This window comes from Anolis carolinensis, unplaced genomic scaffold (genome assembly GCF_035594765.1).
Source record: "Anolis carolinensis isolate JA03-04 unplaced genomic scaffold, rAnoCar3.1.pri scaffold_8, whole genome shotgun sequence".
Lineage (NCBI taxonomy): Eukaryota > Metazoa > Chordata > Lepidosauria > Squamata > Dactyloidae > Anolis > Anolis carolinensis.
In genome coordinates, this window is record NW_026943819.1 from 27,304,625 (window position 1) to 27,329,721 (window position 25,097).

The 25,097-nt window shown below is 41.3% G+C and overlaps 1 protein-coding gene and 1 long non-coding RNA gene across 5 annotated transcripts; one reads left to right on the forward strand and one right to left on the reverse strand.

The window, feature by feature from the left end:
* Nucleotides 1-2,530: 2,530 nt before the first annotated feature.
* Nucleotides 2,531-23,584, forward strand: LOC103279296 (uncharacterized). Of its 4 annotated transcripts, none has more exons than XR_010000432.1 (7): nucleotides 2,531-2,970; nucleotides 11,607-11,730; nucleotides 15,200-15,393; nucleotides 16,594-16,898; nucleotides 20,291-20,421; nucleotides 20,810-20,920; nucleotides 22,387-23,584. It is a non-coding gene; the product is annotated as an uncharacterized LOC103279296 (long non-coding RNA). The 4 variants fall into 4 exon arrangements; XR_010000431.1 differs by lacking the exon at nucleotides 2,531-2,970 and adding an exon at nucleotides 10,987-11,307; XR_010000430.1 differs by lacking the exon at nucleotides 2,531-2,970 and having other exon boundaries at nucleotides 10,993-11,730.
* Nucleotides 3,669-7,595, reverse strand: LOC100565773 (TLC domain-containing protein 5). Its single transcript, XM_062961142.1, has one exon. It carries the CDS (start codon nucleotides 7,466-7,468, stop codon nucleotides 6,995-6,997), a length of 474 nt encoding a protein of 157 aa, XP_062817212.1. The 5' UTR covers nucleotides 7,469-7,595; the 3' UTR covers nucleotides 3,669-6,994.
* Nucleotides 23,585-25,097: the final 1,513 nt, after the last annotated feature.

The window sequence follows — 25,097 nt, forward strand, 5'->3', positions numbered from 1 at the left end:
GAGCCACCCCGAGTCCCTTCGGGGAGACAGGGCGGGATATAAAAATAAAGATTATTATTATTATTATTATTATTATTATTATTATTATTATTATTAATTATCCGGGCATCCCCTTGGCAACGTCCTTGCAGATGGCCAATTCTCTCACACCAGTTCTTCAAGTGGAGCCCCCAGTGGTGCAGTGAGTTAAAGCCTTGTGACTTGAAGGTTGGGTTGCTGACCTGAAGACTGTCAGGTTTGAATCCCACCCGGGGAGAGTGCGGATGAGCTCCCTCTATCAGCTCCAGCTCCATGCGGGGACATGAGAGAAGCCTCCAACAAGGATGGTAAAATATCAGAAAACATCCGGGCATCCCCTGGGCAACGTCCTTGCAGGAGGCCAATTCTCTCACACCAGAAGCGACTTGCAGTTTCTCAAGTCGCTCCTGAACTGAAAAAAATTCTGGGAGTGCTCTGTCTGTGATGCACGATATTAATAGGCTGCTTTCCTCATTGGATAAATATGCATCGTACACATCAAAACCCTCCCTTGTCCGGAACAATGAGCCATTATTACTCCGTGAGTCAGACGAGATTATTACCTCCTGAAGCTGAGAGTCCAGGCTTGGCTCTTACCACTGGCTCTGCCAGACAATGCAAATATATTAGGATAATTGGCACACCCTTGTTCTGTACACGGAGTCTAGCTAACAATGTCTGGGAGATAGAGAAATTATGCCTGGCGGTTGCTGGGATGTGTCTGTGTGCATCTTCCGGTTTACTAATCCGGGTAGATTCCCAAACTCAGTTCTGTGCATGAAGGCAATGACATGGCACAGTCCAGAAAGTTGGTAGAAAGGGCTACACTTTAGTGCCATGGTTCTCAAACTTCCTAATGCCACGATCCCTTAATAAAGTTCCTCAAATTGTGGTCACCCCCAAACATAAAATTATTTTTGTTGCTGTTTCATAACTGTAATTTTGATACCGTTATGAATCATAATGTAAATATCTGATATGCAGGATGTCTTCTCATTCACAGGACCATACTTGGCACAAATACTTGATATGCCTAAAAGTGAATACTGGCGGGGTTGGAGAGGGATTGATTTTGTCATTTGGGAGTTGTAGTTGCTGGGATTTATAGTTCACCTACATATTTTTTTTTCCGTGTCAGGAGCAACTTGAGTCGCTTCTGGAGTGAGAGAATTGGCCGTCTGCAAGGATGTTGCCCAGGGGACATTGCCCGGATGTTTTGATGTTTTTACCATCCTTGTGGGAGGCTTCTCTCATGTCCCCACATGGAGCTGGAGCTGACAGAGGGAGCTCACCCACGCTCTTCCCAGGTGGGATTCGAACCTGGTAGCCTTCAGGTCAGCAATCTACAATCAAAGACAATTCTGAACTCCACCAACGATGGAATTGAACCAACCTTGGCACACAGAACTCCCATGACCAACAGAAAATACTGGAAGGGTTTGGTAGGCATTGATGTTGAGTTTGGGAGTTGTAGTTCACCTACATCCAGACAGCACTGCGGATTCCAAACAATGATGGATCAGGACCAAACTTGGCACGAATACTCAATATGGCCAGATTTGAACACTGATGGAGTTTGAGGAAAATAGACCTTGACATTTGGGAGTTGTAGTTGCTGGGATTTATAGTTCACCTGCAATCAAAGAGCCCATTGAACCCCACCAACGATAGAATTGGGCCAAACTTCCCATACAGAACCCCCATGACCAACAGAACATACTGGAGGGATTTGGGTTTCTAAGACCATTAGAAATATGTGTTTCCCTCTATCAGCTCCAGCTACAACCTCTACTTTTACAACCTCTCCGTTTTAATCCATGTTTTTATTAATTCTTGTCGTTTGTTTTTATTGGCTAATGTTTAAATTTTATAATTGTGCATGTCTTTTGTCTATTGTTGTGTTTTATATTGCTATTGTTTTTATTCGGGCTTGGCCCTATGTAAGCCGCCCTGAGTCCCCTTTGGGGAGATAGAGGCGGGGTATAAAAATAAAGTTGTTATTATTATTATTATTATTATTATTATTATTATTATTATTATTATTATTATTATTATTATTGTTACATGTGGGGACATGAGAGAAGCCTCCCACAAGGATGGTAAAAAAATAAAAATAAATTTCCGGGTGTCTCCTGGGCAACGTCCTTGCAGACAGCCAATTCTCTTACTCAAAAACGCAGGTGTCTATAATCTACAGAGAAACGTAAAAAAAAGGAAAGTATGGTATATAGTATGTAAGTACTGTAGGTGATGTAATATTATCTTCTATAGAAACAACTTTTAGTGGCACTTGTTATACAAGCTGCAAATGAAGGGAATTATAGTGTCGTACTTAACATTAATATAAACTGGGTTTGGCTAGAAACAGTGGTAGATCATAGGGTTGGGGCTTGTATAACAAGTGCCACTAAAAGTTGTTTATATAGAAGATAATATTACATCACCTACAGTACTTACATACTATTTACCATACTTTCCTTTTTTTTTTACGTTTCTCAGCCAATTCTCTCACATCAGAAGTGACTTGCAGTTTCTCAAATCACTCCTGACACTCACACACACACAAAATAGGTGACAAGTTTTTAAGGAACAGATCCGGCACTATTTTGCCCTTTTGGGCGATGCGCTGTCTTGACCTTGCTCCCGTCTCCATACATAACAGACCTTCTCTTGCAGAATAAAAACTGGAGGGAACTCCAAGGGCTTGTTGGGTGTGAAGAAGAGGAAATCTTCCAGCTATTATATCTTGCATGTTAAAACCCTCCCACAATCTCCAGTGTCGGCAGGAGATGCCACTCCTGGGAGATCAAGGGCAGCTTTGTGGAGCACGGCGAGATTAGCACAAATGATCCCCCTGAGCTTGAGGGAGAGAGTCTTGGATGGCAGATTCAGCACATGCAACGGTGGAAAAACCCTCTTCTGGAAGACAGACAAGGAGCCATAATCGATCAGGTAGACCTACCACCCCTTTTATCTCTTCTGCTGGAGAGATTCCCAAATGGCTTCGGTGATAGCAAGTGTCAGCGGTTTAATCTTGACAGTTGTCAGGAGAGAATTTGCTGGTGCAAAGATAACACCTGCGGCTGCTGCAGCCTCTTTGGCCTTCAACTCCAAAGTCTATTTGGGAGTTCACGCAAGCAATGCAAACCCCTCACATTTGTGTCATTGTTGGCCCCATTTTAGGAGGCAACCCCTGGCAGTGAGACCAGGGAGAAGCCTGTTGGCAGAAACCCAGGCAAGTGATCCGCCTGAGCTGCCCATTATGAGTTGTTTTGTTTTTTTTCCGTGTCAGGAGCAACTGGAGTTGCTTCTGGAGTGAGAGAATTGGCCGTCTGCAATGACGTTGCCCAGGGGACATTGCCTGGATGTTTTGATGTTTTTACCATCCTTGTGGGAGGCTTCTCTCATGTCCCCACATGGAGCTGGAGCTGATAGAGGGAGCTCATCCGCGTTCTCCCCTGGTGGGATTCGAACCTGGCAGCCTTCAGGTCAGCAACCCAACCTTCAAGTCACAAGGCTTTTATCCCCTATGCCACCGGAGGCTCCTACTTCCATTTTGAGTGAGTCCCTGCTATGGTGAGCATTCAGATTAGGCCCAATTGAAATTAGCCAGCAAGCAAGGAGAGAAGATGATTTTCAGCCAAGGAAGATTTTATTATCTGCAGATAAGATGCAAGCTAGTGATTCATTCACAAAGTAGATAGCATACAGAATACAGTTTCACACTCCTTTGTAGACACAAACTGGCATAGGCTGCAACCAAGCCGTTAATTCTGACCAGTCACAGAGAGGGGCTTGGCTCACTGGCCAGAGTGGGCTGAGAACAAGGGATGATTAAGTGTCGGTGAATGGGGTTCCTTTTACTGAACAGGAAAAATAACAACGTGATTGAGGGCATTTTTTAGCCTTACCCAGGAAGGCTATTGTCTTATGAGATGAACATGGCATGGCCCATTAATAGGGCTGGACTGGCGATTCCAGACCCCAAAGAAACAAAATATCATATATTAATACAATCATGCAAAAATGACAGGGGGTGGGTATTGGCTGTAGAAATGCTGATTTCCTTCTGATGCGAGTGGTCCCGTTCATCAAAGGCACAGGGTGGTGAAATTGGTTCTTCCCCAAGGGCGAGGAAAGGCGATCTCCCCCACCTGAATAGAACTACAATAGAGTCTCACTTATCCAAACTAAACGAGTCGGCAGAAGCTTGGATAAGCGAATATCTTGGATAATAAGGAAGGATTAAGGAAAAGCCTATTAAACATCAAATTAGGTTATGATTTTACAAATTAAGCACCAAAACATCATGCTTTACAACAAATTTGACAGAAAAAGCAGTTCAATATGCAGTAATGTTATGTTGTAATTACTGTATTTATGAATTTAGCACCAAAATATCATGATATATTGAAAACATTGACTACAAAAATGGCTTGGATAATCCAGAAACTTGGATAAGCGAGGTTTGGATAAGTGAGACTCTACTGTATTGTGTTGCAATGTCCAGGTAACGTCCAAAGATATAAGTGAAACTAGGAACTTGATGAGGAAGTTCCCAGCTTAGTTTCTTTCCCACAGGCTATACAATTGTGTGGGATGTAAGACGTATTTGGGTTGCAAAGACATAGTCACACTTTAGTCGCACGAAAGGTGGCAGGCTTAAAAGTAATGTCAATCTGGAATTAAGTTTTTGACTAATTCTCCCTTCTTTTTGGTCAGGCTCTGGAGGCAGGTGTGGTTTAACAGGTAGAGAGCATGTATAATGCTCTTAGCTTAAACTTTTAACCTTTCCTCTTTAGAGATTTTTAAGCCAGAGGATTGGGAGATGGCAGGAGGCCTGCATGCTAAATCAGGACTCACATGCCGAGAAAGTATAAACACAGGTACGTAGTCAGCGTCATAAGCAGAAAGGAGCCTGTCATTATTTCCCTCTCTCCATATGGAAAAGATTGATAACATGACACAACATGATGGGTACAAGTGTCAGAAGACATAGTCAGAAGATCCTGGCTTTTCCATTCCAAAAGGTAAAGGAAGATATGGAGTCATCGTGATGCACTTGGAAAGTATTCTCTGAGTCAACTTCCTCCCGATCTAGCCTGCCTCTTTGAACTCCCTGCACCGAGGAACAGCTGAGCCTTCGACCTTTTCAACTCCTTGTGGGTCCCTTAGTTGTGCCCACACCTGCTTTACTTGGATGTGCATCATATGCATAAACCTGCCCTGTCTGTTTTGCAAAGTTGAGGAAAGAAGGTCCCATGCACCACATGAGGCCCCAAGCAATTTCAGCCACTCTCCATTTTTTTTCCAGGTGAACAATTTTCCCCAAATGCCCTCAAAATACTGCCAAGATACATCCAGACCAATATATGAGGGTTGAATGAAAAATAATGCCTCCACCTTCGTAACTCCTCAAGAGGTACTGGCTTATTCAGTAGACTCTCCTCTGCAGTTCCATTTGGCAGGAAGCCTTAGCATTGAACGGTTGTGTTGTTAAAGTGAGAAGTATGGAACCCTGCGCAGATGATCAGTCAATGAGACTTAAGCAACGTACTGTATATACTCGAGTATAAGCCTAGTTTTTCAGCCCTTTTTTAGGGCTGAAAAAGCTCCCCTCGGCTTATACTCGAGTGAGGGTCCTGGCCGGCTTCTATTCAGGTCGGCTTATTCTTGAGTATATAGGTATTCAGAGTTGGACAGTCTTATCTTAATAAAGTCTTATTATTATCTTAAATTACAGTTTTATATAAATATTCAAAAACATTTAACCTACTGATGCCTCAAATAATGCAATTTTATTAATATCTACTTTTATTTTTAAATTTGATCCGTAGCTGCTGCATTTCCCACCCTCATCTTATACTCGAGTCAATAAGTTTTCCCAGTTTTTGTGGTAAAATTAGGTGCCTCGGCTTATATTCGGGTCGGCTTGTACTCGAGTATATAGGTAAAAAAGGTAAAGGTTTCCCCTGACGTTAAGTCCAGTCGTGACCGACTCTGGGCATTGGTGCTCATCTCCATTTCTAAGCCGAAGAGCCGGCGTTGTCCGTAGACACCTCCAAGGTCATGTGGCCATAGGCATGACTACATGGAGCGCTGTTACCTTCCCGCCGGAGCGGTACCCATTGATCTACTCACATTTGCATGTTTTCGAACTGCTAGGTTGGCAGGAGCTGGGGCTAACAACGGACGCCCATTCCGCTCCCCGGATTTGAACCTGGGATCTTTTGGTCCGCAAGTTCAGCAGCTCAGCGCTTTAACACACTGTACCACCAGGGGCCCCAACTCGAGTATATACGGTATATAAAATAGGTATAAAATCAAACATTTATTGATAACAAATCAGCATTTGTAAGGCTTGCTAAACAGGCTGATTTCCCTTTTTATGAAGTACAGCTGAAGCATTTTCTGCAGAGTTCACTGTAAACACTGCATATTGTTGCTAAGAGATTCGTGCAAATATCTAGGTGGTGTTCAGAAATTTTTTACTATTGCCAAATGTTTCGTGACCCCCAACCTTAAGCTTAGGGGGTCCCATTTAGGAGCAGGGCCCACAGTATAAGAAGCAGTGACCTAACATTTGTGGATGGCTGATTCTAGACCTCAGGACTGGTCTGGCATAAATACAAGGAACTGTATTTCCTCATCGAGCAAACAGAGAAGAAGTTTTTCTCTGCTACAGGAATCACCTGAAATGACTTTCTGGTCTGGGCCACACCTTCATCTGGTCCTTGCTTGGTTCCTAGAGTGAATCCTTGCCTCCAAACATACTGAATGGACCTGCTCAACATGATCTGCCATGTCCAACCCTTCTTCTGTTGGGTTTATGGACAGCTTGGTTTCCCCCTGAAATCTCCTTCTTGCATTCATATGTTCTGGTAGGCCCTTTGGTAGGTTTTCCTCAAGAGGAATTCCCACCCCTTGGCCAAACCAAGTGGCCAAGTCCCAATGATGCCTCTTCTCTGGAAGAATCTCAGAGGACTCCATTGGTCGGTTGGGTATCATGGTTGGTTTGGTGTCCCAGCACATGCCCGTTACTCTTGGAACGCTCCCGCTCAGTCCTTTCCTTCCTGCAGGCTTCGTATTTCTTCATCATTTTCCTCTTGACAAACTTGACGATGTCCCATGCGAATACAATAGACACAAAGTACATGAGTAGAACGCCGGCCTTGACCTCCCAGTTTGGCTTGGCGGAAGTCAGGACCGCAAGCACAATCCAGACGCCGCCGCCGATGCGCAGCCCCAGGAAGAGGAGCACAAAGAGGGTGTCCACCACTTCTCCAGCCATGCCCTCGTAGTGGCCCATGTCCCGGAGGAACCAGCGGATCTGGAGCAGCGGGTTGGTGATCTCGGCCACAAAGATGAGAGCGTTGATCTCGCTGCCCGAGACACCCATGACCAGCACGCCACCCATGCCGCTGATGCACAGAATGTGGTGATAGATCATCAGTTCATCCTCACTATTGTAATAGACGCACCAGCCGAAGTCAAAGAAGAAGTAGCCCAGCGACAGGCACAGCAAGGTGATCTGTAGAGGCGTATTCGGATGGCCTAGGAAAGAGGAGAGAAGGGCAAATGAGTTTGCATTTCAGCTTTGAACATTCTCCCCAAACCTTAGAATCATACGAGGGTTGAATGAAAAGTAATGCCTCCACCTTCATTACTTCAGTTTGGATGGGAATATTTTAATAAATCAAATGCAGAAATAATCCTTAGAATGTGCTCTTTAACTACCACTATTCACTTTTCCACATCATCACCAGACAATTGGATACATTTCTGCTAATGATGAACAGGTTTTCTGAAGCCGTCACGGAAAAAGTCAACACCCTGTTTCCGCAACCAGCGTCTCACAGTTCTCTCAACGAATTCATCAGAAGCATAATGATGTCCACACAGATCTTCTTTCATTATTGGGAACATTCTCGATAATGCTTGCCTTCTCTAATGAATCTCCTTTGTGGTAACACCTTCTGCTGTCAAGAATTCAGTGACTGCACGTTGCTTAAGTTGCATTGACTGACCGTCTGTGCAGGGTTCCATACTTTGCACTTTAACAACACAACCGTTCAATGCTAAGGCTTCCCCGTCTGCACAGAGTTCCATACTTTGCACTTTAACAACACAACTGTTCAATGCTAAGGCTTCCCCGTCTGCACAGGGTTCCATACTTTGCACTTTAACAACACAACCGTTCAATGCTAAGGCTTCCCTGTCTGCGCAGGGTTCCATACTTTGCACTTTAACAACACAACCGTTCAATGCTAAGGCTTCCCTGTCTGCGCAGGGTTCCATACTTTGCACTTTAACAACACAACCGTTCAATGCTAAGGCTTCCCTGTCTGCGCAGGGTTCCATACTTTGCACTTTAACAACACAACCGTTCAATGCTAAGGCTTCCCTGTCTGCACAGGGTTCCATACTTTGCACTTTAACAACACGACTGTTCAATGCTAAGGCTTCCCCGTCTGCACAGGGTTCCATACTTTGCACTTTAACAACACAACCGTTCAATGCTAAGGCTTCCCCGTCTGCGCAGGGTTCCATACTTTGCACTTTAACAACACGACTGTTCAATGCTAAGGCTTCCTGCCAAATGGAACTGTAGAGGAGAGACTACTGAACAAGCCTGGACCTGCCGCATACTGGCACTGCCATCTGTTGAGGAGTTACGAAGGTGGAGGCATTACTTTTCATTCAACCCTCGTAGAATCATAGAGTTGGAAGAGATTTCATGGGCCATCCAGTCCAACCGCCTCCCGAGAAGCAGAAAATCACAATATTCGCTCAATATTCCTTCCTCAATATTCACCTCTCCTGTGAAGCTTTTCCTATGGACACTCAAGTCTCCTTATGGGTTCTAGCTAATTTTTAAAACATGACTTGAAGAGATGACTGATGTTCAAATCTGAAATCATTCCTTCTACAGCCAACACCATTCTTGCCCAAAACTTGTCCCACATGGATCCTGCTGGTAATGTCTATCCTTGGGTGTATCTACACTGTCAAATTCACGCAATGTGGGTCGCTGTGAGTTTTCCAAGCTGCATGGCCATGTTCCAGAAGCATTTTCTCCTGACGTTTGGAATGCTTTGGAATTGTGAGGGCTGTGTTATTGTGAGGCACCAGCAGAGACCGTTAAAGATATAAAACTATAATCTCCCAGGATTCCATTGCATTGAGCCATGGCAGTCAAAGCAGTTTCAATCTGAATTAATTCCATAGTGTAGTTGCACCCTTTTCACCCACTCCACCAAGGCTTCACAATTTGTGCTGTAAACAGAAAGGTGATTTTAACCTGCCTTGACCTGAAGCTCTTACCAAGCCTATGAATGAACTACATTTAATGCAGTTTTGCACTGTCCTAAATGCCACGACTGACTAATGGGATCCTGGGAGTTGTAGTTTGTTGAGGCACTAGCACTCTTGGACAGATGATGTTAAACACCTTGTAAAACTACACAATTCCAAAGCATTCGGCCATAATAATTAAAATGGTGTCAAACTGCATTAATTCTGTGGTGTCGATGCATCTTGGTTCTGTGTTATTTGTTGTGAAAACATACTTAATTGTTCCATTTTTAAGGTAACGGTAAAGGTTTTCCCCTGGTGTTAAGTCCAGTCATGTCCGACTCTGGAGGTTGGTGTTCATCTCCATTTCTAAGCCGAAGAGCCGGCGTTGTCCGTAGATGTCTCCAAGGTCATGTGGCCACTGGAGGGCCGTTTCCTTCCTGTTGGAGCAGTACCTATTGATCTACTCACATTTGCATGTTTTCGAACTGCTAGGTTGGCAGGAGCTGGGGCTAACAGCAGAAGGTCATCTTGTTCCCCGGATTTGAACCGCCAACCTTTCAGTCAACAAATTCAGCAGCTCAGCGGTTTAACCCACTTTGTCATCAGGGGCATATTAACAATGCTGATATTATTTAGTGAAGCTCCTTTCAAAACGGCGCTCCATGCAGTCATGCCAGCCACAAGACCTTGGAGGTGTCTACGGACAATGTTGGCTCTTTGGCTTAGAAATGGAGATGAGCACTGTGGTGAAGTGGGGGAAGGGATCTTTTTATTAATTATATTATTATATATTTTATATCCGCTGCCACCAATTGTGGAGATCTCAGGCAGAGGGGAATTTCTTTTTGAACCTTCTCTTCTTATTCATTTTAGATGGTAGCGTTAAATTGGTCTAGAATATATGTGTGACAGAGGCTTGGATGTTGAAAGAAAATAATACGTTTATTTCAGGCACAGAGCTTAGTGATTACAGTATTGCTTCTTTAAAGGCACTTAGATAATGGTTGCAAATATAACTTATGATGAATACTCTTTCAAATACTTTCTCCTTTCCTTGAGTAGTCTAAACCTCTTCTTCTCTTACAACCAAAGCTATCAACTGATTACTTTGGATTTAACTGGGATTACTTCCCCTTACTACTCAGAATCTACAAATAAACCTAAACAAGTTACTTTACTTGCTTAATTTGACATAACTAGATATCTGAGTTTCCCTGGTTTCCCTAACTTGGAACCAGTGTCTTCCCTGTGACTAAAAATCACAGACTAAACTGTTTTTAAAACATTCCCTCCTTTTCCTCCAAACGGCGGTTGGCTCCGCCCTCGTTACTATGGTAATCTGCCTCAGAATGCTGAGCTGGTTACCATCCCCCACGCACCGGTAACTAATACTTACCCTTTTAAACATAGTTAAACATGACTTTTAAAACGAAACTAAACATGACATCTATAAATCAAAATAAAAACACACTTCTTTACAAGCACCAACCCCCAGAGTTGGACATGACTGGACTTAACGTCAGGGGAAACTTTTACTTTTACTACCTTTCAAAAATGCAAACTAGCTCATGTCTCTGATGTACTGGACACAGATCTCGGAAGAATGACATGGTGGTGGTGGTGATTCCATGGTTGGCATTTCCAAAAAGAAGCTTTTCCTGGATGCAAGTAGAGAAGGAACGGATGCGCTGCCAGTTGTCAGTGTGGCTTATGTGGCACCCAGCCAAACAGCTTAGAGTCAGAGACTTCTCCAAGGAATTTTTAGGCACACCCACTGGGATGACAGGTGCCTCGTGAAGCCGTTAAAATCCTAATCCTGACGGCGATGACGGGGGCCGAGCGAGATGAACGAGAGGGCTTGTGAGGACACCGCCGGGGGAGTTGACATGCATGGATCTGCTCCAAGCCAAAGGAGGAGGAGAGGCAGAAGCAATGAAAGGAGAGCAAAGGACGGTGGCAATGCACCTTTTCATGTCTTGTGCATGTCTCAGGGTATTTAGAATACATCCTTCAAAGGCTTAACTTCTCAGCGGAAAAACTATGGGAGTTGTAGTTTGCAAAAGTAATATTTGGACAAGGAGTGGGAGATGCAACTGAGAGGGTTCTAGCTTTTATAGTTAGGACAGAGAACTTGAAACCATGCCGGGAATGTGTGCAAAAACATGCCAGCATTTCCAAACAGGGTGTAATAATAGCTCTGTACATTCTGATCGTGTTTTTGCTGTTGCCTTCTTTCTTTCTCTCTCTTTCTTTCTTTCTTTCATTCCCTCTTTTTGTTGCTCAACCTTAAGCAAATACAGACTGGAGATCTCAGATGACACATGACCTTCTCGGGAAACATCTTAGCAACTGCCGTCGGGAACCACGCTTCGGAAATGGCAGAGCGAGTCCGACTGGTCCCGAGACGGTGTCCTGGTATGTACGGATTGCTTATGTGCAAACACGCCACGGGTGTTAGTATTTGTCTGAATTGCCACTATTTGTGCGATGTCCCCAGTGGAGGCGAGGAAGGTCTTAGGCATCCTCCAAAAATAAAAGCAAAGCACACCCAATTGCATAGGATAGGTGCAGAGTTGTGCATGTTGTGCAATGGGCACACCTGGAAATTTGGAAATGATAATTTAAGTAGGAACATGGAGGATATTGTATCCAATTGAATGCTATGCTTATTCTATCTGCTGGTTTCCAGGTGTTTAAAGTCTCCGGTGGTGAAGTGCATTAAAGCGCTGAGCTGCTGAACTTGCAGACTGAAAGGTCCCAGGTTCAAATCCCGGGAGCAGTAAAAAATTTGGCAACAGTAAAAATTTGTGAACATCACCTAGATATTTGCACGAATCTCTTAGCAACAATATGCAGTGTTTACAGTGGACTCTGCAGAAAATGCTTCAGCTGTACTTCATTAAAAGGAAAATCAGCCTGTTTAGCAAGCCTTGCAAATGCTGATTTGTTATCAATAAATGTTTGATTTTATACCTATTTTATATACCATATATACTCGAGTTGGGGCCCCTGGTGGCACAGTGTGTTAAAGCGCTGAGCTGCCGAACTTGCGGACCAAAAGATCCCAGGTTCAAATCCCAGGAGCGGAGTGAGCACCCGCTGTTAGCCCCAGCTCCTGCCAACCTAGCAGTTCGAAAACATGCAAATGTGAGTAGATCAATAGGTACCGCTCCGGCGGGAAGGTAACAGCGCTCCATGCAGTCATGCCAATGGCCACATGACCTTGGAGGTGTCTACGGACAACGCCGGCTCTTCGGCTTAGAAATGGAGATGAGCACCAACCCCCAGAGTCGGACACGACCGGACTTAACATCAGGGGAAAACCTTTACCTTTACCTATATTAGTTGTGCATTTTAAGAGCAGTTGTGCTTGTAATAAGGAGAAGAGAGTTGCACCCTGATCCTTGAATTTTAATATATACTTTGGCTGTAAGAATGAGAACCTTGCTTTAGAAAATGCAAACAGGGCAACATGCTCTACAAGGAAACAAATTTCTGCAGAACAATAACAACAATGTGTTGTCAAAGGCTTTCGTGGCCAGGATCACTGTGAGTTTTCTAGGCTGTATGGCTATGTTCCAGAAGCATTCTCTCCTGGCGTTTCACCCACATCTATGGCAGACATCCTCAGAGATTGTAGAGTCTATTGGAAACTAGGCAAGTGGGGTTTATATATCTGTAATTGAAAGAATTCTTTGTTTGAGTGCAGTGTCAATGTTGCAATTGGCCACCTTGATTAGCATTGAATGGTCTTGCACCTTCAAAGAATTTTTCTCTATTATTATTGGTATTATTACATTTATTATTTTACTCTATTATTGTTGCTATTATTACACTTATTTTACTCTATTTTTATTATTATTAATAATACATTTATTATTTCACTCTGATATTATTATTATTATTATTGCATTTATTATTTTACTCTATTTATTATTACATGTATTATTTTCCTGTATATTATTATTATTATTATTGTTATTATTATTATTATTACTACATGTATTATTTTGCTCTGTTATTATTAAAAGGATACATAAGCACATTTACATTGAAGAAGATGAGAATAATGATTTGATCAGAGTTGGACAGTCTTATCTTAAATTTGAGCTTTATGTAAATATTCAAAAACATTGAACCTACTGATGCCTCAATTAATGTAATTTTATTGGTACAGTAGAGTCTCACTTATCCAACGTTCTGGATTATCCAAGCCATTTTTGTAGTCAATATTTTCAATATATCGTGATATTTTGGTGCTAAATTCATAAATAAAGTAATCACTACATAGCATTACTGTGTATTGAACTACTTTTTCTGTCAAATTTGTTGTATAACATGATGTTTTGGTTCCTAATTTTGTAAAATCATAACCTAATTTGATGTTTAATAGGCTTTTCCTTAATTTCTCCTTATTATCCAACATATTCGCTAATCCAACATTCTGCCGGCCCGTTTATGTTGGGTAAGTGAGACTCTACTGTATCTATTTTTATTTCTGAAATTTACCACCCTCGGCTTATACTGGAGTCAATGTTTTCCCAGGTTTTTTTTGTGGTAAAATTAGGTGCCTCGGCTTATATTCGGGTCGGCTTATACTCAAGTATATACGGTATCTATTTTTATTTTTGAACTTGACCCATAGCTGCTGCATTTCCCACCCTCGTCTTATACTCGAGTCAATAAGTTTTCCCAGTTTTTGTGGTAAAATTAGGTGCCTCGGCTTATATTCAGGTCGGCTTATACTCAAGTATATACGGTATCCAACATTTTCGCTTATCCAATGTGTTGTCGAAGGCTTTCATGACAGGGTTCACAGGGTTGTTGTATGTTTTCCGGGCGGTATGGCCATGTTCCAGAAGTATTCTCTCCTGACATTTCGCCCACATCTATGGCAGGCACCTCACAACCTCTGAGGATGCCTGCCATAGATGTGGGTGAAACGTCAGGAGAGAATACTTCTGGAACATGGCCATACAGCCCAGAAAACATATAACAACCCTGCTTATCCAATGTTCTGCCGGCCCATTTATGTTGGATAAGTGAGACTCTACTGTAGTTAATAAGACATCATATGGATGGTAAACATCTGGATTGCTGCTCTTTCTTGGCCTCAGCTTCTTCCGTCTACGAAATGGGGATAATAGGGATGACCTATTTTTCAGGATCATTAGGGGATTTACAAGACAATTTGGAAGCAATGTGTTTAAGTGCCATGTTGAAAAAGGATGTGTATCCATTGAGCAATGGTTTTGGATCAAACGGATGGGGGACAATATAGGAAACTAATATTTGGATCCTATCGATTTAAAGCATGGTTATCCTTTCTTGTTACAGTAGAGTCTCACTTATCCAAAATAAACGTTGGATAAGCGAATATGTTGGATAACAAGGAGAGATTGAGGAGAAGCCTATTACACATCAAATTAGGTTATGATTTTACAAATTAAGCACCAAAACATCATGTTATACAACAAATTTGACAGAAAAGGTAGTTCAATATGCAGTAATGCTACATGGTAATTTATTTATTTATTTATTTGCAGTACAGTAGAGTCTCACTTATCCAACGCAAACGTGCCGGCAGAATGTTGGATAAGTGACTATGTTGGATAATAAGGAGAGGTTAAGGAAAAGCCTATTAAACATTAAATTAGGTTATGATTTTACAAATTAAGCACCAAAACATCATGTTATGCAACTAATTTGACAGAAAAAGTAGTTCAATACGCAGTAAAGCTATGTAGTAATTACTGTATTTATGAATTTAGCACCAAAATATCATGATATATTGAAAACATTGGCTACAGAAATGCATTGGATAATCCAGAATGTTGGATCAGCGAGTGTTGGATAAATGAGACTCTCTTTTTTTTCATGTCAGGAGCAACTTGAGTCGCTTCTGGAGTGAGAGAATTGGCCATCTGCAAGGACGTTGCCCAGCGGATGCCCGGATTTTTTTGATGTTTTTACCATCCTTGTGGGAGGCTTCTCTCATGTCCCCGCATGGAACTGGAGCTGACAGAGGGAGCTCATCCGCGCTCTCCGTGAGTGGGATTTGAACCTGGCAGCCTTCAGGTCAGCAACCCAAATGATAACAAAAGATAGGTAAAGGTAAATGTTTCCCCTGATGTTAAGTCCAATCGCGTCCGACTCTGGGGATTGGTGCTCATTCCATTTCTAAGCCCAAGAGCCAGCATTGTCCATAGACACCTCCAAGGTCATGTGGCCATGAATAGGTACCGTCGGAGCGGTACCTATTCATCTACTCACATTTGCATGTTTTCGAACTGTGAGGTTGGCACAAGCTGGGGCTAACAGCGAGAACTCACTCTTCTCCCGGATTCGAACCAGCGACCTTTCAGTCAGCAAGTTCAGCAGCTCAGTGGTTTAACCCGCTGTGCCAATGAATGGTGTAATGAAGTATGAATTTTCAATTTAGAGATGTTATGTTTAATTGTGTGTTTGTATTTTAAAAGGGTAAGTATTACAGTTATTGCTTCTCTGCACTCAGAGGCTGGTTGCCATGGAGAAGTAGGCGGAGCCAACTGCCGTTTTATTGGAGAAGTGCAGAGTTTTAAAAAAGGAATTCAGTCTGTGCTCTGATGAGGCACAGGGAAGATTGATCCTAGGTTGAGGGGATCAAGGGAGACTGAATTGTTCATTTTGAATCGGTTTAAAATAAGTTTGGTGACTTATTTTATGTAGCCTGTGTCCTAGTAAGGAACAGAGAATCTGTGATTGTATATCACAGAGGTGACTACAGTTTAAAAGTGGCAGAGAACGAAGTTCTGACTATTTTAAGTTAAAGAAGTGACACTTTAGGGAGTTTGACTCATCTTATTCTAATATTGTAACTGTTAATGAAAGTGCCTCTAAGTGAGAATTGTAACCACTAAGCTCTGTGCCTGAATAAACTTGTTATTGTTCCTCCAACATTTAAGACTCTATCACATATATTATAAACTAAGTACGCTACCATCTAAAGTGAAGAAGAAGAAGAAGGGGGAAAAAAAAGAAAAAGGCCCCTCTCTGAGTCTTTGGTGGCTGCATCTTTGCAAATTAGTGGCAGCAGTGGGATAAAAAGACTCCCCCCTTGCCTGAAAGAATCTTAGGAGTTATTAGTCTCCTTTACAAATTGGTGGCAGTCGTTATTAGCTTTTTTTTTTTACAAATGGTAACCTGATAATATCTGGAGGGTTACTTCGTTCCCACCCATGACGAATTGGGTCCAGTCCCAAGATTCAGTGCTTCAATCTCCTGCTTTTGTGTATACAGGTTCCTATCGTTCCAAACAACCCTTAGGAAGGTGAACCCTCTCCGCATACCTGGATGAGTCAAAGGCCAAGGTCCGTCGATAAGAGCGATGTAGCCCGAGAGGAAGGTGACGATCAGACCGTGCATCAGCGTGATCAACCTGACGGTCCATTCTGGAGTGCGGCTCTTGTTCCAGGACCGGATAGCAACGTAGAAGGAGAGCCAGAGGAGGAAGCTGCACACCACCCTGGCAACGATGGCGAACATCCTTTCAGCCCTGAAAGCGCAGAGAAGAACACAGCTGTTGTATGAATTAACGGAACCAGGTTAGGCATTTGGACAGATCGTATGGTATAGTACAATGACGGGCAACCTTTTGCGCTTGGTGTGTCAAAATTCACCAAAAAACCTAGCATGACTTGGGTGGTGTGTCACTTCGAGAAAAAAAAATACATAATTTTGCAATATGTGTAGCTTAAATAACAAAAATATATAATTGTAATATATAACTGTATTGAATAAATCAAAAACTATTTACTACCATTATTTCCATGTACAACAATCTATGGTACCTCTTGCAGTTTCCACGCTGATTTCTCTCTATTCTAGTTTCAATGTAGTCATGAATAATGAATAATATAATAATAATATAGTAGTAATAATATGATAATATACTACAATAATAATAGAATAATATAATAATAAATATATATAATAATAATATAATAATAAATATATATAAATAAATGTAATGTGCATAATTCCCATGGAGTAAACAACAAAACCACTGGACCAAATCACACCAAATTTGGCCACAAAAGACATAGTCATCCAATCAATCTGCATGCGGCAGCGTGTCAGCAAAAATAGCTAGGCGTGTCAGTGCTGACACGTGTGTCATAGGTTGGCCATCACTGGTATAGTACAATGATGGGCAACCTGTTGTGCTTGGTGTGTCAAAATTCACCAAAAACCTAGCATGACCTGGGTGGTGTGTCACTTCAAGAAAAAACCCCACATAATTTTGCAATATGTGTAGTTTAAATAACAAAAATATATAATCTATATATATAAAAGAGTGATGGCATCAGGGCAGCGGACAAAACAACAAAACTATAGCCCCCCCCAACCTCGAAATTTGACAACACAACCCATCATTCACAGCTCTAGGTTGATACAACAAAAAGAAAAGAAAAATAAAGTCCTAATTACAGGGAGAGGAATAATAGTTTTTATCCAATTGCTGCCAGTTTGAACGCTAAGTTCCACCCACTTGGTCTCCTAGCAACCTCCTCAGCCCAGGGGACAGGCACAGTTAGGCCTCACTTAGGCCTCTTTCACAGATTATCAGATTTTAACTGGATTATATGGCAGTGTAGACTCAAGGCCCTTCCACACAGCTATATAACCCATTTAGAGTCTTATATTATCTGCTTTGAACGGGATTATCTTGACTCCACACTGCCATATAATCCACTTCAGTGTGCATACTAAACATAAAGACAACCATACAACAGACATTCAATACCACCACTACCTCAACAATTTCTCACCAACACCACCAGACAACGCCACAGCAATGCGTGGCCAGGCACAACTAGTTGTAATATATAACTGTATTTAATAAATCAAAAATTATTTACTACCATTATTTCCATGTACAACAATCTATGGTACCCCTTGCAGTTTCCACGATGATTTCTCTCTTTTCTAGTTTCAATGTAGTCATGAATAATGAATAATATAATAATAATATAGTAGTAATACTATGATAATATACTACAATTATATATACAGTAGAGTCTCGCTTATCCAACGTAAACGGGCAGGCAGAACATTGGATAAGCGAATCTGTTGGATAATAAGGAGAGATTAAGGAAAAGCCTATTAAACATCAAATTAGGTTATGATTTTACAAATTAAGCACCAAAACATCATGTTAGACAACATATTTGACAGAAAAAATAGTTCAATACGCAGTAATGCTATGTAGCAATTACAAAGGGGACTCAAAGCGGCTTTACACATAGGCAACTATTCGATGCCTTAAAAACAATGAAACAAATCATGCCAGGAAAACAAAGTGATAGATTCACCTTAAGGTTTACCAAAGATTGGAAATGACTTGAAGGCATCCAACAAGACAAAAAAGTTCTCTATCTTCTGCATGGAGCTGTCAAGGAAGCAACATCTCAAAACCCATCTAATATACTTTTAGTTCTAAGTCATAATATTTGTGGAATCATCACTGCTGATTTTTGTAAAGGGATGGGCATATTTGTCAATCAACAGTACTTTTTTATTGTTTATGACCCAATTGGGACACTGATGCAATTGTGAATGTACAAGATTTTTGAAGCTAGGGCGGAAAATTACAAATATTTGTGTCATGTCTGCCTCCAGACATTGACTAGTTATGCATCATTCTTTCAGTGTGTTTCCTTTTCTTTCTTTCTTTTGAATCCTCTGGTTTCAAATATGGAAAGTCACTAACCAGGCGAAGGAAACGGGCTGCATCAGGTTCAAGGGGGGAAAAATCCCATATTCCTTTGAAAATAAATGCACTTAGGGCTGATCCACACTGCCTGTAAAATACAGATTATCTGATTTGAACTGGATTATATGTCAGTGTAGACTCAAGGTCCTTCCACACAGCTATATTACCCATTTATAATCATATATTATCTGCTTTGAACTCGATTATCTTGAGTCCACACTGCAATATAATCCACTTCAGTGTGGATTTTATACAGCTGTGTAGAACGGGCCTCATATAATCCACTTCTAAGCAGATAGTATTATAAATATAATATGAAATAATTGCTGTGGTATAATAATACAAAACGATATAATCTCTTAAACCAGGACAGTAAATGAAGAGCAACACTCTGAATGCAGGGAAATTGGGAATTCCAGAAAGGAAACAATCAGAGCCAGCTAACACCTCCCAACAAAGGATTCCCCCAGGCAGGAAGCACCCAGGCTTTGAAGCTGCAAGGCCATTAAATGCTAATCAAGGTGCCTAATTGCAGCATTCATACCTGCCACACCGAGACTATTAATTGCTATTCAAATTGGCCAACCAAGGATTCCTCAAGGTAGAAAGCGGCCAGGCTTGCAAGCAGCAAGGCTATTCACTGCTATTCAGTCTGGCCAACCAAGATTTCCCCTAGATGAGAAATCCCCAGGCTTTGAAGCCACGAGGCTGCTCCGTCCCATTCAACCAACATAGGATGCCCTACGTAGAAAGCGGTCAGGCTGTTAAGCTGCAAGACTATTCAGTGCAGTTCAATCGGGCCAAACAAGGATTCCCCTATTAAGGAAGTAGCCAGGCTTCACAGCGGCTCTTTGATTGATGGTGCTACTCCAGCTACTCCAGAAAACGGCCAGGCTTTGAGGCTGCAAGGCTATTCACTGCTATTCCACCTGGCCAACAAAGGATTCCCATAAGCCACAGCAACGCGTGGCCGGGCACAGCTAGTCACTGTATACATTCAGTGCCTTGAAAACCAACCATTAATTACGGAACCCTAAGACCAGATCCTATCTAAACCTTCTGCCACAAATGAGCTGAGTTCTAAGACCAATATTCATTATGCAAATGATACTAGGCACAGATAGGCTATTGTTAAATTTTATCGCACACGGTAGTATACATTATGCAAATGACGACAAGTTATGCTTTTGTTCCCTCTTATCATATGTTTATGAACAATAGTTAAAGAAAGAACAACGCAGTGCATGGGCATTTTGCTCCTGGAACTTAGAGGATTTTGCGTGGACTACAACTCCCAGTGTCCTGTAGATGATATGGCTAGTGGGATACGGTCATGTTGGCTGGAGAATAATGTAAGTTTTAATTCCACAAGTTTATCATTTCCAAGCTCTGCATGATTTTTTTTTTTAAATCGTGTCAGAAGCGACTTGAGAATGTACTGCAAGTCGCTACTGGTGTGAGTGAATTGGCCGTCTACAGAGAATGTCAAAGGCTTTCCTGACCGGAATCACTGGGTGGCTATGAGTCTTTCAGGCTGTATGGCCATGTTCCAGAAGCTTTCTCTCCTGACATTTTGCCCACATCTGTGGCAGGATGGTGCTCATCTCCATTTCTAAGCCAAAGAGCAGGCGTTGTCCACAAACACCTCCAAGGTCATGTGGCCGGCATGGAGCGCCATTATCTTCCAGCAGGAGCGGTACCTATTGATCTACTCACATTTGCCTGTTTTCGAACTGCTAGGTTGGCAGAAGCTGGGGCTAACAATGGGAGCTCACCCCGCTCCCTGGATACAAACTACCAACCTTTTGGTCAGCAATTTCAGCAGCTCAGTGGTTTAACCCACTGAAAATGGTAAATATGAGGTTTCTTTCTTTTAAGAAGTGGCCAAAATAATGTGTTGTTGAAGGCTTTCATGGCCGGAATCACTGGGATGCTGTGAGTTTTCCAGGCTATATGGCCATGTTCCAGAAGCATTCTCTCCTGACGTTTCGCCCACATCCGTGGCAGGCATCCTCAGAGGTTGTGAGGTCTGTCGGAAACTAGGCAAGTGGGGTTTTATATATCCGTCGAATGTCCAGGGTGGGAGAAAGAACTTTTTGTTTGTTTGAGACAAATGTGAATGTTGCAATTGGCCAGCTTGATTAGCATTGAATAGCCTTGCAAGCTTCAAAGCCTGGCTGCTTCCTGCCTGAGGGAATCCTCAGGCGAAACATCAGGAGAGAATGCTTCTGGAACATGGCCATACAGCCTGGAAAACGCTCAGCAAACCCATTGGCTGGAATGGTCATCCTGTTATGGTCAGAAAGCAAAGACTTTTCTATCCCAATAACTGAGGAGATGAAGGCCATTAAAGGAATGGCTTTTAACTGTCCTGTTTCATTGTTACTGTTTCTTCACTGCCTTTATAAATGTTAATTATATGCTGCACATTGCTTTGGGTGTCGTTCATCATTTGATTCTATTTTAATATATATTTTTAACTGTCATGGTTTTGCTTTAATGAGTAAACCACTTTGAGTCCTGTTCTTTGAGCAGAAATGGTTAGGTATAAATAAAGATACCGTATATACGCGAGTATAAGCCGACCTGAATATAAGCCGAGGCTCCTAATTTTACCACAAAAACTGGGAAAACTTATTGACTCGAGTATAAGACGAGGGTGGGAAATGCAGCAGCTATGGGTCAAGTTCAAAAATAAAAATAGATACAGTAGAGTCTCACTTATCCAAGCTAAAGGGGCCGGCAGAAGCTTGGATAAGCGAATATCTTGGATAATAAGGAGAGATTAAGGAAAAGCCTATTAAACATCAAATTAGGTTATGATTTTATAAATTAAGTACCAAAACATCATGTTATACAACAAATTTGACAGAAAAAGTAGTTCAATACGCAGTAATGCTAAGTAGTAATTACTGTATTTATGAATTTAGCACCAAAATATCACGATATATTGAAAACATTGACTACAAAAATGCATTGGATAATCCAGAACATTGGATAAGCGAGGCTTGGATAAGTGAGACTCTACTGTATTAATAAAATTGCATTATTAGAGGGCTCAGTAGGTTAAATGTTTTTGAATATTTATATAAAACTGTAATTTAAGATAATAATAAGACTTTAATAAGATAAGACTGTCCCACTCTGAATACCTATATACTCAAGTATAAGCCGACCTGAATATAAGCCGTCCAGGACCCTCACTTGAGTATAAGCCAAGGGGAGCTTTTTCAGCCCTAAAAAAGGGCTGAAATACTAGGCTTATATACAGTAATACTAATACTATTATCCTTTGTCCTTTTCTTCTTTTTCTTCAGGGAAACTGACCAGTCAAGTTTCCAAAACAAGGACCAGGGCCTCAGTTGTCACAATGGTTCTCAAACTTTGGAAACTTTGTTTTAGGGCTTCAGCTCTCAGAATTCCTGATTGTTGGCCAAGCTGGCTGCAACTTCTGGGTGTTGAAGTCTAAAATATTTGGAGGATCAACGTTTGGGAATGGTTGATGTAAAGGGATGCCTTTTTAAAGAGCTGCGTAATGAGACCAGTGACGGGGAACATCTCATGCTGAGTTGATTTCGCAGTCAACTGATCTCATCCATCACCTGAATGACAGACGGAGATGACTGATGGGAAGATTGTGCTTCTGATGCATACATCCTGCTATGGACATGTATGTAGGACAGTCATCATAACCAAATCCCTGGAACTGAATTGAACAAATCCAATTTTTGTTCCTGGGTTATAACTGTAATTTTCTAATTGGTTCTATCTTAAAAACATTGGAAAATTATTATTATTATTATTATTATTATTATTATTATTATTATTAAACTTTATTTATATTCCACCCTATCTCCCCTGTAAAAACTTCGTATTTGTGGATCATCTTGCAGCACATTTTGCCCTATTCTTCCAATGAATATTTCAGGTTATGGATATCTTTAATATGGTGCTTGTTGTAATTTTTAAATTTGTTTTATTTGATATCTTAATTGGATTTTAATCAGGATATGATTTTTTAATTGATTATGTATTGCTGTTCAATGTATTTGCATGGATTTTATATGTTGTACGCCGCTTTGAATCCCACCCACGGGAGAAAAGCGGGATAGAAATAAAATAATTATAATAATAACAACAACAACAACAACAATAATAATAACAATAATTGAGCCTCAACCCATTCAACTTAATTTGTGGCATCCACAAACATGAAACTTCTGGAGTATAACAACTACTTTCAAAGTAAGCACCACACAATTCAACAAGAATAACACTTTCAAACCAGGAACAGATTTTTTTTTTCAAATTTTGTTACATAGTGTTTTAAATTTTCATTGATATTATTACTGTTATATTAACTCTTGTTTTTTTTGCCTTATTGTGTTTTATCTTTTGTATATTGTGTAATGTATTTATGCTGATCGGGCTTTGCCCCATGTGAGCCGCCCCGAGTCCCCACGGGGAGATGGTGGCGGAGTATAAATAAAGTTATTATTATTATTATTATTATCATTATCATTAGTATTATTTTCATGATAATGGAAGCAGCAAATAGAACACAACAGAGAGGCATTCCATCTTTAGTGGGAATAGGCCCTCCCAGTCAAAAGTTAAAACTGGAATGTATATATATATAACATTGTTATATATATATAACATTGGCTCCATGTTAGCCGCCCCAAGTCCCTACGGGGAGATGGTGGCGGGATATAAAATATTATTATTATTATTATTATTATTATTATTATTATTATTATTATTATTATTATTATTATGACACAGCAAACAAGATTTATATGCTGGATTTCGTATCACAAAATCACAAGTCGAACACTTCCCAAGTGTTTAGGACTGTGTGATGTATTTTTGGATGATGCGTGCAGATCCCAGTAGGGTGGCCTTTTGCAGTTGGCAGATTGTAATTTTGTCAATGTCAATTGTTTCCAAATGCTGGCTGAGATCTTTTGGCACGGCACCCAATGTGCCCATCACCACCAGGACCACCTGCACTGGTTTTTGCCAGAGTCTTTGTAGTTCAATCTTGAGGTCCTGATAGCGGCTGATGATGATGATGATGATGATGATGATTATTATTATTAGGGACACCTTTGCTGGTGTGCCCCGACTTCCCAGGTAAAATTGATTGAAATAGATTGCTAAGAACTATACAGTAGAAAACCAACAAAGAAAATCAAACTTTACAACCAGAACACATCTCTCCCGCAAAAATGAGAACTGCACAAACAGGTTGACACTGCACTGTTGTGTGCCTTCAAGTCATTGCAATCTTATGGCGACCCAATCCTGGGTTTGCTTAGTACAATTTGTTCAGAGGGGTTTTGCCTTTGAAACTAGGAAATTGTTTCTTGCCCAAAGTTGCTCAGGGGTTTTCCATGCTCAAGGGGAGATTCGAACCTTAGTCTCCAAGCTCCTGTTCCCAAACACAAACAGCTACACAACACTGATGTGAGCTCTGCCTTTGTTCCTGAGTATTGTTACTTGCTTTCTTTAAGATTAGCCATAGAGATCTTTATCTCGCTGAGGGTTCATGTATCCACACATGGCTGTAAAAGTCATGCCTTTCCCAATGCATTATGGAGAAGAGACACACACACACACACATACACACACACACATATGACCTCTGATGCATTTGTCAAAGGGCATGACAGGTGATCTGAATCCACATTCTGTTCCATACTGCCATGGCTCAAAACTTAATCCATTTTTCATTTACACAGGAGCATTTGCTTTGACATTTTTCTACACCAGTTGCCAAAACTTGGTGAAGTTTTTTGGGTTGTTCCAAAAATAATCTCCAAAAACTGCATCTGGCACACGCATACCAAGGACAAAGTATGTTCTTGATAAGGCCAACTGGCTAATCAATAAATTGTTGTTGTTGTGACTATGAAACATCATCACGTAAGCCAACCTTGGCAATCTGTAGATGTGTTGGATTGCAACTCCCATCGGCTTATCCAGGATAGCCATTGGCTAAATGCTGGGAATTATGGTCCAACAT